Genomic DNA, 13449 nt, shown 5'->3' on the forward strand with positions numbered 1-13449 from the left:
TTTATATAAATTTATACACTCTTATCTATGTAACTAGAAAATTGCCCACGCGATGCGTGGGTTATATATTTAGTATTGATTTACCTTCACATCCCCTCTTGTTGGTATAAGTTTTTGCCGACTTATGGCATGTTCAGTATGAAAATTCCCTAACTGCTCGACTATTAGACATCTACTCCAATTATCATTGGCATATACCACATATCATATCTGGAAAATATTATCAACTTTTGCTATTTCAGCGCCACTTTTGTCCCTTGATGATCAACAACCAGATTTTGTGGCTTTGCAAGGCAGTACCTCCTTAGGTGCCAGTGAAGTTTGGAATCAGATCAGATTACGCGTGGTGTACCCTTCCATATGAAAAGAAACATTTTCGCTAAAGAAAACGACAAACTTCATTTAAACAATACGTTTATAAGGTGAAATAGGTAGAGAAGTCTCTTAATGCAACCTCCTCATATAAGCCATATATTATATATGCTATAAAAATCATTCTATTTGTAGAACATCATCATCAGGAGACCTCAAACTACTTGAAAAATAATAAAAAAATCATTGAGATACGTTGTAATCAGCAACAAATAAATAAATGAACAAAGACAACACATAAATTCGTAAATCAAAATTACTCATGAATGGTTCTTCCCTAATTCTTTTTGAAATTTAAAGGGAAACAGGTAAAAATATATACTTTTACATACCTTTGATTCTATATTGGAGTCCAACATAGTTGAATGTCTAATTTCTTCATCAAAAACAACTTCCAAGCCTGAAAAACTATTTAACAATAACTTGAACTGAGTGATCAACAAATTCTTTAAGGGCTCCCTTGGTATCATAGACCTAGAAATGGAGTATTAGGAGGCTATCAGGTTTGAACTGCATAAAAATGCTTGACATTCCAAATTAAGCAAGAGAAAAATAAAAATAACATGTAGGAAAATCCATTTGAAGTAAAACAATCTCGTAAGTTGAAACCATTAAATGAGAGAGTGGTTGAGTTAAAATTGCAAAATAAAATAAAATGAGGTTGTGTGATTATCTATACCATATAGAATGAAAGAAACTCATCAAGAGAACTTAGAATATGAAAACCACAAAATCAGTTGCTAACGTTGTTGACTTTGGTCTTCTACAGATGTAGCATTTGGAAAAAATTTGTAAGCAAAAGATAACTTAACCTAATAAACGGTAGTGTCATACTTCTAGAAACTTTCTGTGCGAGGCCATCTATCAATCGTCAGCCACCAACTAAACAGTTTAACTTAACCTAATGAGCGATGCAAGTAAAAAGAAAATAAATGCTCGAAAATATAAATATTGGGTAAACTTTACAATCAAAACAAAATTCTTAACAACACTCCAAAAAATTTGAAGCAAAATATAAGAAGGTACCTTGGAAACTGTTAAAAAACATAGAACAGAAACTATTGAGACGGGAGGAAAAGAGAGATATATACATGAGCCAATTTGTTAGCGTCATAGATGGAGGCGGAGCGTTACAGGTGAGAGAGCAAAGCAGCTGATAATAGAGGAAACCTAAATGCTTCCGTTTAAAAATATTAATAATTGAGCAATTAATTTGGGTCAAAACTTTTGTTTTTGGCCGTATGAAAAATCTTATTTTTTTATTTGTGGTTGATGTTTTCCTTGATAAAAAGCAAAGATGTTTCACTCATATATATATATCTAATATATAATGATAAAACAACCCGACCTATTTTTGTGTGTGTTTAATATAATTAAATATCTAGTGATCCATACTCACTAACATCCTAACCCCAATAAATTAAAACAGCGGAAATAAATCATCAATCAACTTTTAAGACATATAGTGGCCAATTTGAGTACAGAGTAATTCCATTTGGACTTACTAATGCTCCTGCAACCTTCCAAGGGTTAATGAATGCTGCTTTTAAACAGTTTTTGAGGAAGAGTGTTTTGGTGTTCTTTGATGACATCCTAATTTATAGTGATTAGGAAGATTCATACGTTCTTCACCTGAAAGAAGTTTTTGATGTTATGAGAGAGCAACAGCTCTACGCTAAACGAAGTAAGTGTGCTTTTGCTACGAAAAGAGTGGAATATTTGGGCCATTTTATTGATGCAAACGGTGTTTCCACTAACCCTGCTAAAATTCAAGCAGTTCAAAATTGGCCTATTCCTCAAAATTTGAAACATCTACGAGGTTTTTTGGGTATGGCCAACTATTATCGTCGCTTTTATGAAAAATTTTGGAACCATTGCTCGTCCTTTAACCTTGTTGACACAAAATGATTCTTTTGTTTTGTCCATGGATGCTGAAGTGGCTTTTACCAATTTGAAGAGTATTATTTGTTCTGCTCATGTTTTGGCCTTTCCTCTCTTTGATAGGCCATTCGTGGTGGAAACGGCGCGTGTAGTTACGGTATTGGGGTTGTTTTGATGTAGGATGGTCATCCTTTAGCTTATTAGTTTTCTTTTGCAGAGGAAGCAACTTCACTTGTCCATATATGAGAAGGAGTTATTAGCAGTGATCTTTGCGGTCTAGAAATGGCAACATTATCTGATGCATGATCATTTTATCATTTAAACTGATCATCGTAGCTTGAAGTACTTGTTAGAACAATGACTAAATAAGCCAATCTAAGAACAATGGCTTCCCAAATTTTTTGATTTTGATTATGAAATCCAATCTTCGATTGATGCATTGACGGCAAAGCTGAGGTCAAAGAAGCATGTTATGTGGTCTCAAGGTCTTTTACGCAGGAAGAGTATAATTGTTGATCCTCTGCATAATTCTATACTTGAGTGGCTGCACTTTAGTAGAGTTGGTGGTCATTTTGGGAGAGATGCTACTTATCAGCGTGTGAAGAGCTTGTTCAATTGGAAGAAGATGATTACAGACATTCACGCTTATATACGCAGTTGTTCAGTTTGTCAACAGTGCAAATATGATTCTGCTGCTTCTCCAACTCTGTTGCAACCTCTTCCCATTTCGACTTCAATTTAGTCTGAAATCTCTATTGACTTCATTGATGGCCTTCCACCTTCGAATGGAAAAACTGTTATCTATTTGATGGTGGATTATCTCACAAAATCCGCACATTTCATGGACTTAAGTCACCTGTATTCTGCTCTGACAGTGGCTCAAGAATTCTTGGATATTGTTTTCAAGTTGCATGGGTTGCCCAATTTCATAGTAAGTGACATGGATTCGGTGTTTCTTAGTGACTTTTGGCGTGAGTTGTTTACTCTACAGGGGGTGGAACTCAAGTACTCTAGTGTTTACCATCCTTAGAGTGATGGCTAAACCGCGGTGGTCAATCGTTGTCTTGAGACTTGAGATGCATGTGTAGTGATCGACCTACGCTCTGGAGGTTGTGGCTCTCTCTTAATGAATACTGGTACAACACAATGTTTCATTCTACTACTCAGTTGACACCCTATGAAGTTGTTTATGGCCAGCCACCTCCTCAGCAATTGCCTTACTTACCAAGTGAATCTGAAGTTGTGGTTGCTAAGAGTCTGCAGGAACGTGAAAAGTTGCTTTTGATACTCAAATTTCACTTACTGCGAGATCAACATCGTATGGAGCAGGCTGCTAATAAGTGATGATCTGAGAGGAGCTTTCGCATTCGTGATTTGGTGTATGTCAAGCTTCAGCCTTATCGCCAAGGGTATGTGGTTCTTCGTGTAAATCAGAAATTGATCCCAAAATATATTGGTCCTTACAATCTGGAGTGCCTTCATCTTCACGTGTTCATCCGGTTTTTCATGTGTCCAAGTTGAAGTTGCGGGTTGGAGGTCCTGTGGTGAGTACTCAGCTTCCCTCCATTGTCCAAGATGTGTTGATTAATGAGCCTTGGAGGATCTTGGAACGTCAGATGGTGAATAGACAAGGACGTGCTACAACTAAAGTCTTGGCTCAGTGGTTTAATGAGGATGAATCTGAGGCTAATTGGGAATTTCTTTACGCTTTGATGTAGAAGTTTCCTGATTTCCAACCATGAGAACATGGTTGTTTAAGAGAGGAAGATTTTATATAGCAATTATTAATAAGGGACTTGTGGTTGGTAAAAGATTAAAAGAGGAGCAACAGTCGAGATGAAGTGAAGACCTTTGCGACTACTAAACACCAAAAACAAACATTTTATTTCTTTTATTGAATTGCTGTGAAAAAATTTGTTAGACCTTCTTCTTCTTCCTCTGGTTTTGGGCGATTGATTCATCCTCGGCGAAGAACTCTTCTCTTTTGAAGTTGTTGTAAGGTGAATTTGAGAATTCCTTGTTTTATGAACATTGATTTCTCGGTTGTATTGTATTTGGTGGAGCGATTGAATAAAATGTTGATTTGGTGTTGAGTTATTTGTTTCTTTATCACAGTGAAAGTTGTGACCTCTAACTGTAGCTAAACACCATAGTTAAAGAAAGAAGCTTGATTAAAAGGAATCGAGAAGCAAGAGAGAGATGCTTGCCGAAGAAAATAAGAGAGGCGATTCATGGAAGAAGAAATATGAATTTAAGCTGGACTAGTTTCTGTTATAAGTGAAACTCTGTGGAGAATGTTATTCACAATGGCAAAGTATATATAGAATACAATGTACAGATGAGATCGAATCCAAGATCATATCTATGCTAGAGGAATATTCTAGAGATATCTTATATCCAAATATATCGAAGATTACAAGGATCTTAACTATCTAACTAACACGCCCCCGCAGTCGAACCGTCAGTGCACCGGAGGAGCGGACGTTGAGACTGTCCCGAAAGTCCAAGAACAGCGGAGAGGGTAGACCCTTAGTGAAAATGTTCGCGAACTGGTGAGCGGAAGGCACATGCAACACCTTTATTTCGCCGATGGCCACCTTATCACGAACAAAATGAATGTCTATTTCAATGTGTTTTGTTCGTTAGTGCTGAACACAAAGTTGTCAAGTCGGTCTTAGTGCTTGGGAGATTATTAGAGGAAAGAACACGTTGAAGAATTGTACTGCTAGGGTGTCCGAGGCGGTGATGCCACGTTGAGCTTCTAGGAGGAACCGAAACAAATGCTTGTGGGGGGATAAATTTGTGTGTGGAGTGATGGAGTAGAGGGGACCCGTGCTATTGCAGTGGAGGAGCTTGGTCTTGGTCAGGAGATCCTTGACACAAAAACCAAACGGATCAAACTCCACAGACAAATTATTGTCGCTGACAAAATGACGGACATATATCAAATTTTTGATGATAGAAGGGCATACAAAAACATTACGAAGTTGAAGGTGTCGAGAGGGTGTTGGTAAGAGGCCATTACCAACATGAGTGACCTTAGCGGAGGACCCGTTGCCGACAATGACACTAGGTAAATGACTCGAATTAAAAGTGGTACGTAGAATACCTGGTTGAGCGGTGATGTGGTTGGTGGCACCCGTATCTATGACCCAAGGAGTTGCATTCGGATCCTGAATGGTCATCGTTTGGAGAGCGTTGGTTAGCGCATGTGGGAGGTATGTGAGAGGTGTGGGAGAGTGAGGAAGCATTTGCGTGACGTGAGCTTCACCATGTGGACGGGGCTGGTGGTGTGCAGGTTGAACCGGTGGAACAAAGGGGTAAGCCATGTGTGGTGTCGAGCCGTAGAACTGGGGTGGTGGTGCGTAATATGGAGACTGGTACGGTGGTTGACCATATCCCTATGGTGGGTTTTGATATTGCCAGTGATTATTGTAGCGGCCACGTCGTCTATACCACGACCTCTGTGTCCGCGACCTTGGTGACCGGAGTGATGTCCTCGCGAAGATTGTTGGTCCGTCGTGGTATAGAGGATATTTGGGGTAGACGTATCGGATGGTGGGCTAGGAGCAGGTTTCACATGTTTGGAGAGACGAGTTTCTTCAAGTTGGAGCATTGATCGAGCAACGGTGAACGATGGGTAAGGAGATTTGTGTTTGATTACGTTGATGATGGAGTCGAACTTGTCGTTGAGACCGTTCAACATGTACATGACAAGTTGGCGGTCAGTAACCAGAGAGTCGATGTTTGCCAGGAGATTAGAGAGTGTCTTGAGGCGTTTGCAGTAGTCGGCGACGGTGGAGTTACCGATGGTGAGAGTTCGAAGTTCGGTGTCATACTCCATCGCTCTTGCTTCTTTGTTATCACGGAAAAGTTCTTCGATGGTGATCCAAAGTTCACGGGCGGTGGACTTTGTCTTAAGAACGGTGTCTAAGATTGATTCGGAGATCGTGCCGTAGATCCCCATTTTGACGAGGCCATCATGTTCTTTCCACTGCTGTTGGGTCGCCTGAGTGGCAGTGGATGTGCCGTCGAGATGGCTGAGAACACCAAAGCTGAGACAATGAGTCTCAAATAGCTCTCTCCACACGTCATATATAGTTAAGTTTGGCTATGTCGAGGGTGATGGGGATGTACGACTTGATCTGGGAGATGCCAAACGGTTTATCGGATTTTTGAGTTGCGTCGGCCATGGCGATGTACTAGACGCTAACCGATGGAAAAATATGATGAGAAGAATAGAAGAAAACAGAGAGAGGAACAGAGCAAGAAAATCGAAGAACAAGAAGAGAGAGAAGTGAGAAACAAAGAGAGAGAGAAGAAAAAAAAAATGAAAGAGCGGAGAAGGATCGAGCAAACTAGCTGGAGGCTGGGCTTCTGATACCATATTATAAGTGAAGCTCTGTGGAGAATGTTATTCACGATGGCAAAGTATATATAGAAGACAATGTACAAATGAGATCGAATCCAAGATCATATCTATGCTAGAGGAATATTCTAGAGATATTCTGTATCCAAATATATCGAAGATCACAAGGATCTTAACTATCTAACTAACAGTTTCAGCTTAAGCCCACTCCATGGCTACCTGCGACAGGAAGATAAACGACACATAAGGGTTTAACTTAAACACTAAAACATCACGAACTTATAAAGCTTAAATAATTTTATCTATGGTTTTACAAAAGCTTAAATAGCAAATCCAAAACCTAATGGAGAGTATAGAAGAAAGAATGAGAGGGAGAGCACCTAAGAGAGAAGTTCGAAGTCTTCATCTTCTTCCTTGTTCTATTTCTGTCAGTTGTATCAGTCTCTAGACGCTTTAGCGTTTTGTAAACTTTCTTAAGATAGATAGTGGAAGTCTTGTAGATTTCAAATAGGCCTATTTTTGTCAAATTTATCTTTCCTACCATTTTGATTTGCGTTTGTTTCACAATTTTCATCCAATCAAGACACAAGTGTGAAGTGTGTATACTAAAATTAGATTAGAATGTGTGGGTTTTATAACTGTTAAAAGTAAATTAAATTTAACGGGTAAAACAAATTGGTTCAGTTTTTTTAACAAATCATTTTATCGTCGGCCGTTGATAACTATAAAACATGTCCGTATTAGATAAAACCTGAACTTAAAATAACAAAGCACTATAACCAATCCTCCACCTATAAATAGCCAAAAACACATGATATATGTGGGTTTTGTATAATCAATCTTTTTAAATATTTTAATGGGCGAAAAGTAAAACAAACTGGTCAACTTTTCCTCTTTTTTATTTTTTTTTTATAGTTAAAAACAAGAAAGATAAGGAAAGAAAATTAAACCAATAAAAAGAAGTGAAAGAGATTGAAGTGTGAAGCAAAATCTGACGTGGGACATAGATTACGTTCGCTTCTAATCTCTACAGGTCATATGGTTCGGTGGCACCTTTATTCACCAAGCAAAACACCGCTTCTTTCGATCATCTCTTTTTCATTTTCTTTTTCTCTCTTATAGACAAAAAGGTGTAATAATTAGTCATCAATCATCAGAATAATTACAAAAAAAAATAAGGGAGGTATCTATCTTGTCACCCTCTCTCTCTCTTGTTACCCAAGATGAGCTTCTACAAAAGAAGCTTTCACTCTTTCCTCGACCAGACGAGCACCACAAAGATGTCGTTTGAATCCGGTCTTGCACATGACGAGGTGAATGGTTTAATGTTGTGTACAGAGTATCTAGGGTTCGAGAGTTACGACATGAGGATGTCCGAGAACGAGGTGGACAATAAGATGACGTGTCATGCGGAGGTAGAGACCAAGATGGTCGATACAAAGAGGTTAAAGACGAAGGAGAATGTGGTGGCGCGAGAGAAGAAAAGAGAGTTTCCTCCTCCCCTCTCGTCCTTGAACGGCCTAGGGCAACCGTCTTTTTATCTCCGGCCGGTGAGGAAAGACGGTAGATTGGAACTTACCCGAGTTATGATTGATCGACCAGAGATTTTCCATGCTTCCCGAGAAGATGGACGGTTGAGATTACAACTTGTCGATGGTGCTTATTGTGGTCCTGAAGAAATTGTGGAGTTAGAAGATGAACCAAAGGGTCTAGATAATGAGCATGAGAGCGAAGAGATAAGTAGATCTGATATTGAATGTGGTAGAGAGATCAATGGAGAAGACAATGATACTACAAGTGATCAAGTGGTGGATCTATATACTATGATCAATGATGATAGTGCTACAAAAAGTTGGAGATGTAAAAGTAGCCATGAGGTCTCGGTGAATAGTGATAATGATGTTGCACATTTCCATGATGACCATGCCACGAGAGAATGGAGGTACAAGATTGTGGCAAGTATGAACCATAATGAGAACAATCGTCATCATCATATTCATCCATACCATCATCATAATAGTAACAATAACATGCATTTATGGACCCGGGCGTACGTGAAGACCAGGTGAAGTTATCAATGTTTTACGTGGCGGCTTGAAACAGAAAAAAAAGTATATCAAAAAAAAAAACAAAAAAAAAAGGGACAGCTATTTTATTCTGGAAGCTTTGTAATTTGTAAGTTTAAAAATATTCGAAAAGTCAAAGGTTGGGTCTAATATGATAGCGTGTGAGTGTATATGTCGGGTATTGTTCATTTAAGATGCTTATATATGTATATATGACTTTCTTTTGTTTGGTAAAATGCTTATGTATATGCATGCCTTCCATCTCGTTACAACTTTCAATATTTATACTGTATATTCTAAACCATCTAATGTTAACTATATAACTTTTTCTAATTTGTAAATTTATCATATAGTGTTGTGGAAGCAAACTTAGTTTTGGGATTAATTGGCACATCATGTTTAAGAATTGTTTTAGACCCTCGTAATCAGGGAAAACAGAAGGCAAATGTACGTAGAATGTCAACGAGTCTTATTGCTTATATCGGTCCAATTATTGCTGGTCATTCATATATATACGCGTGACGTTGTCCATAGCCGACTGTTGAAAACTATGACATTAATGTTGTCGGGATCTGCAAGCATTTATGGACTCTCATTTCCCACCACAATCGACAGCTCAGAGGGATTTACGACACATATAAACCTAAGATACAATGCATACTTATAAGTTTTTAGGATTCCTTGAAACGATTGTGAATTGAAGTAAAGTTTATGGGTTGAGAGACGAAGACACTGAATTTGGAGAAGAAAACAAAAGCTAGGGAAAGACATTAAAATGCAATAAGAAAAGTGAGAAACTAGCTAGAGTTGGCAAGAGGAAATAACGTTAGTATGACCTGAATTGATTAAGTTCGTATGATAGCTTTAAGTAAAGGAGAATAAACCATGAAACTTTTCAGTAACGAAAATGTAAAAGTGTAACGTTTCGACATCCACCTTCAGCAGGCTCCATGTCCTCTCTGGACTAGTGGGTACATCTTTATTTGATAGTCGATTTATTATTTACAAAAGATTTAAAAACTTATTTATCAACCACCTATTAATAACATTCTAATCTTTGTATGAATGATAAATAACTTTATAAAGCAAATATCAAAAAAAAAATTAAGTTAAAATCATTTTCATTCCAGAGTTCAAAGAAAAAGATCAAGAAACAAAGAATGGTTTGATGTTCAAGATTCTAGAGTTTAAAATGATTGATTGGAATTTCGAGAGCTTGTTCTACAGCAAGTTCACATCCTTATTCAAGCTAAACATCCTTATTCAAGCTAAGGGCAACCCCAATGGGGAGATATATTTTTGGACCTCTTAAAATTTTTAATTAATATAATTATATACTCTTAGTAGAATAAGAACTTTGGGAATCTTAGATAATTTTTTCCCTCCAACGGTGGATTTTAATTTTGAGTCTCTTAACAAGGGAAAAAACATAAGAAAGAACAAACACAGAGTGTAAAAGAAGAGTTAGGAGGAAAAACAAAACCCTTGAAGACGTTAGAAGAAGCAAAGCGTGTCCTTGTCTCCTTGAGACATCACCCTCATCGATAAAAAGATCAACCATAACCTGAAATAACAGAGAAACAAGTAAATCACATGTAATTAGGAAAATCAGGGAGTAAATAAAAGAAGAGTTCAGAGGAAGAACATAACCCTTGAAGATGTTACCACAGAGAAGAAGCGAAGCGTGTCCTTGTCTCCTTGAGACATCTCCCTCATCGATAAAAGCATCAACCATAACCTGAAATAACAGAGAAACAAGTAAATCACGTGAACAAACATTTTCCAACGCATGAACTGTTATCTAGTAAAGAGCAATGAAAAGCAACGAGCAACTCTAGCGCTCACATTTGGAAGTTAAAAGGTAAATTTAACTGGAAACCATGCATAGAATTAATGAGCCGAAATAACTACCTACCTTTATATCTGCTTTGCTTGAAGGTGTCAGTTCACCATATAACTTCACATGCTAGAGGTGGATAACAAACAGAAGATAAGCATTAGTTTCATGACTAAAGTGACCCTCAAAGATAAATATTACCTGAAATGAAGCTTCCCTGCAATTCTCCCTTTTCTCTGTCCAACATATTTAAAACCAAGAATAAGACAAGCAAAATCGAGTTTATGAAAGGGTTATGGAGACCACATGGATGGGGGAACTGTGATAAGCTGTCCACAAATATAATGGCTGCAACATAAAACAGAAGAAAAATAAAAGTTAGAATTGAGACGGATACAAACTGGCAGTAGGAAGAACGGTTTTGGAAACCTAAGTAAACAGGTTGAAACAAAACTGTAGACTTGGTTAACAAAACTCCCGATGCACAAATACATGGAAACCTAAGCAAACAGGTTGAAACAAAACCTCTAATTTCATCATCAAAAAATATGAATTCATATAGAAAGAGAAAACACCATGCCAAGCAGAAGTGATGAGCCTTTAAACAATAGAAAAATTGCAGACCAGAAAATCAGAAAATCAAAAAGAGAAAGGGGAGAAAAACTAATCAAATCTCCAAGGACAAGGGAAGAAACCACCAAGGAGGTTACAAAGAAGACTGTAGATTAAAAGCCATCCTTCGCAAAAATAAATCAAAAGAGAACTAGCCTCCTCTATATCCTCACTAGGAAGATCAACAACATTACCTGAAACATCTAATAACAAGCCAAATCATGTTGAAAAATCCCCGATGGCCCAGTTCAAAATTCAGGAAGCCAAGAGATAAGAACAAACACTAGGCAAAAGGACAAGACATTTACAAAATCAATACACAAGAAAATTAACTGGAGGAAACAAAATCGAACAACATAGGCACTGAACGTGATCCAACACACAAGAAAACTAAAACCTTGATGAAGTACCAGAGCTAAAGGTAAAAAATTTGATAGCAATTCGATTACACTTATCTTGAATGCAATCCTCACTAGCAAGAACAGTCTCAACAAAACATTAACTAGTTAGGCTAATCAATCATCTTACAGAATTAGGCTTTCGTTCTGCTTCGTAGCCATGCTTCTTCTACCGCAGATTTGAGAGAAGAAGAAGAAGAAGAGAAATCTCCTCCGCTTCAGAACCCCTCCGATCCCAATCTCCTCTGATTCCATAGCGTTTGATTCCTTCTCCTTCCTTTGTCAATTCTGGACTTCGATCGAGAGAGAAAGAGAGCGATAGGCAAAAAAGAAAAAAATTGATCCGTCGCCTTAACTTTTTTTTCCTACTTCTATTTTTTCTTCGGCCAACCAATATGTACGTAACACGTATGGGCTTTTATTTCATAAACGGCTATGCTAAACAAGAGACTCTCTTATATTTTTTTTCCTTTTATCTGATTTATTTTTTTCTTCTTATCTATTAAAACCTTACATGTACCTTAAACACTAAAACCCTTGTAGAGCCCAGGTAATGGCAGCAACTAGGGTTTCTCCTTAGGAGTTTGTGACGGTAATTCCTATTTCGATTCTTAAGATCCTAGAGTTCAATCCGTGATTAGACTTCTTTCTGTTGCGGCTCAATAGGTCCTGCTGGCCTCAAGTGTTCTTTTTTACTTTATTTTGGTTGCTTTTGGAAGAATCTAATTAAATCTGGTTCGAAGCTTGCGATAATGAATCGACCAAGAAAGAAGAAAGAGCTCTAGCTAATGGAGGAGCTAAGAGAGCGTAACTTACTCCATACTGAGGAGCTAGTGGAAGTCCCAGATCTGGAAAATAGAGATTTGATTGAGGAAAATTCGATGAGCGTTATTGTCAAGTGTCTGAATCCCTCGGCACACAAAGTTGGTGCTTTAGTAAAAGCCCTTCCATCAATCTGGGGTCTTGATGATAGAGTTAAAGGTCGAGGTGTCAGAGATAACAAGGTTCAGTTTATCTTTGAATCGGAGGGAGACTTGTATCATGTTTTATTTTGTGGACCTTGGTTCGTCAACGGCTGGATAGTTTCTCTAGATCAGTGGAAACCTAATCCTGGCCCAGACTTTCTCAATCGAATCCTTTTCTGGGTTCGTATCAGGAATATTCCTATTCACCTTCTTAAGAAACAAGCAGTGGAAAGCATCATCGAGCCAAAAGATCAGATAGAAGCTGTTGAGCTCCATGCGAAAACTCATCTTCTATTGAGTATGTAAGGGCAAGGGCTTGGTTCAAAGCTGATGAGCCACTAGATATTGTCAAGAATGTCAAGTTTTCATCTGGAGAAGTAATTAAAGTGGAGATTGAGTATTAGAAATTGCTGAAAGTGTGCTTCTCCTGCATGAGACTTACTCATGATCAATCTTCTTGCCCATCGGAGATTACACAACGATCTGCTCATAAGAGAGGTGTCAAGAAGGATATGCACAAGGGACTTGGTCGGTCAAAAAGAAAAGGGAAGAGCATAATCTTGGAGGAAGATCAGGAGCAGCAACATACTTCACGAAGATCCTTGGAATCCCAATCTGAGCAATCTGAGCCTCCTACGCAGAAAAAGCAGATCCAAGACTGTCTACAATGGCCCAAGAAAACTTCCCAAGGGAATAGAACTAGGCCAATCCAGGAATGGCGTCCAAAGGAACTTGTGATAGGCAATGAATTACAAGGAGCCTCTAAAGGTGATTTTTCAAAAAGCTCCGGAGAATCCACATGTACACCTTCAAAGCGAAGGAGGCTGAGTAACAGTGGAGGCAGGCAAGCAAAAAAAGCTAGGATTGAACAAGCTGAAATCCATCAGTGTTTGAAAGACTTGGTACCAAAGATGATACCCTAGCAAGCTCGAGTCAGAACGGTTCATCA

At 38.2% G+C, this 13449-nt stretch overlaps 2 protein-coding genes and 2 long non-coding RNA genes across 7 annotated transcripts; 1 reads left to right on the forward strand and 3 right to left on the reverse strand.

The window, feature by feature from the left end:
• On the reverse strand, positions 70-1626 carry LOC109129723. Its single transcript, XR_002036120.1, has 3 exons — positions 1399-1626; positions 705-846; positions 70-353 (listed from the first exon to the last, which is right to left on the reverse strand). It is a non-coding gene; the product is annotated as an uncharacterized LOC109129723 (long non-coding RNA).
• LOC104750293 lies at positions 4409-7525 on the reverse strand. The gene is made up of 2 exons (XM_010472070.2): positions 7003-7525; positions 4409-6841 (listed from the first exon to the last, which is right to left on the reverse strand). Exon 2 carries the CDS (start codon positions 6218-6220, stop codon positions 5456-5458), a length of 765 nt encoding a protein of 254 aa, XP_010470372.1. The 5' UTR covers positions 6221-6841; positions 7003-7525; the 3' UTR covers positions 4409-5455.
• LOC104750294 (protein FANTASTIC FOUR 1-like) lies at positions 7751-8952 on the forward strand. The gene has a single exon (XM_010472071.2). It carries the CDS (start codon positions 7846-7848, stop codon positions 8689-8691), a length of 846 nt encoding a protein of 281 aa, XP_010470373.1. The 5' UTR covers positions 7751-7845; the 3' UTR covers positions 8692-8952.
• LOC104750295 lies at positions 10033-11959 on the reverse strand. 4 transcript variants are annotated; one of them, XR_761576.2, is made up of 4 exons: positions 11666-11959; positions 10604-10873; positions 10354-10426; positions 10033-10252 (listed from the first exon to the last, which is right to left on the reverse strand). It is a non-coding gene; the product is annotated as an uncharacterized LOC104750295 (long non-coding RNA). The 4 variants fall into 4 exon arrangements; XR_761575.2 differs by having other exon boundaries at positions 10339-10426; positions 11666-11958; XR_761577.2 differs by having other exon boundaries at positions 10033-10426; positions 10604-10654; positions 10727-10873; positions 11666-11951.

Source organism: Camelina sativa, chromosome 16 (genome assembly GCF_000633955.1).
Source record: "Camelina sativa cultivar DH55 chromosome 16, Cs, whole genome shotgun sequence".
Taxonomy (NCBI): Eukaryota; Viridiplantae; Streptophyta; class Magnoliopsida; order Brassicales; family Brassicaceae; genus Camelina; species Camelina sativa.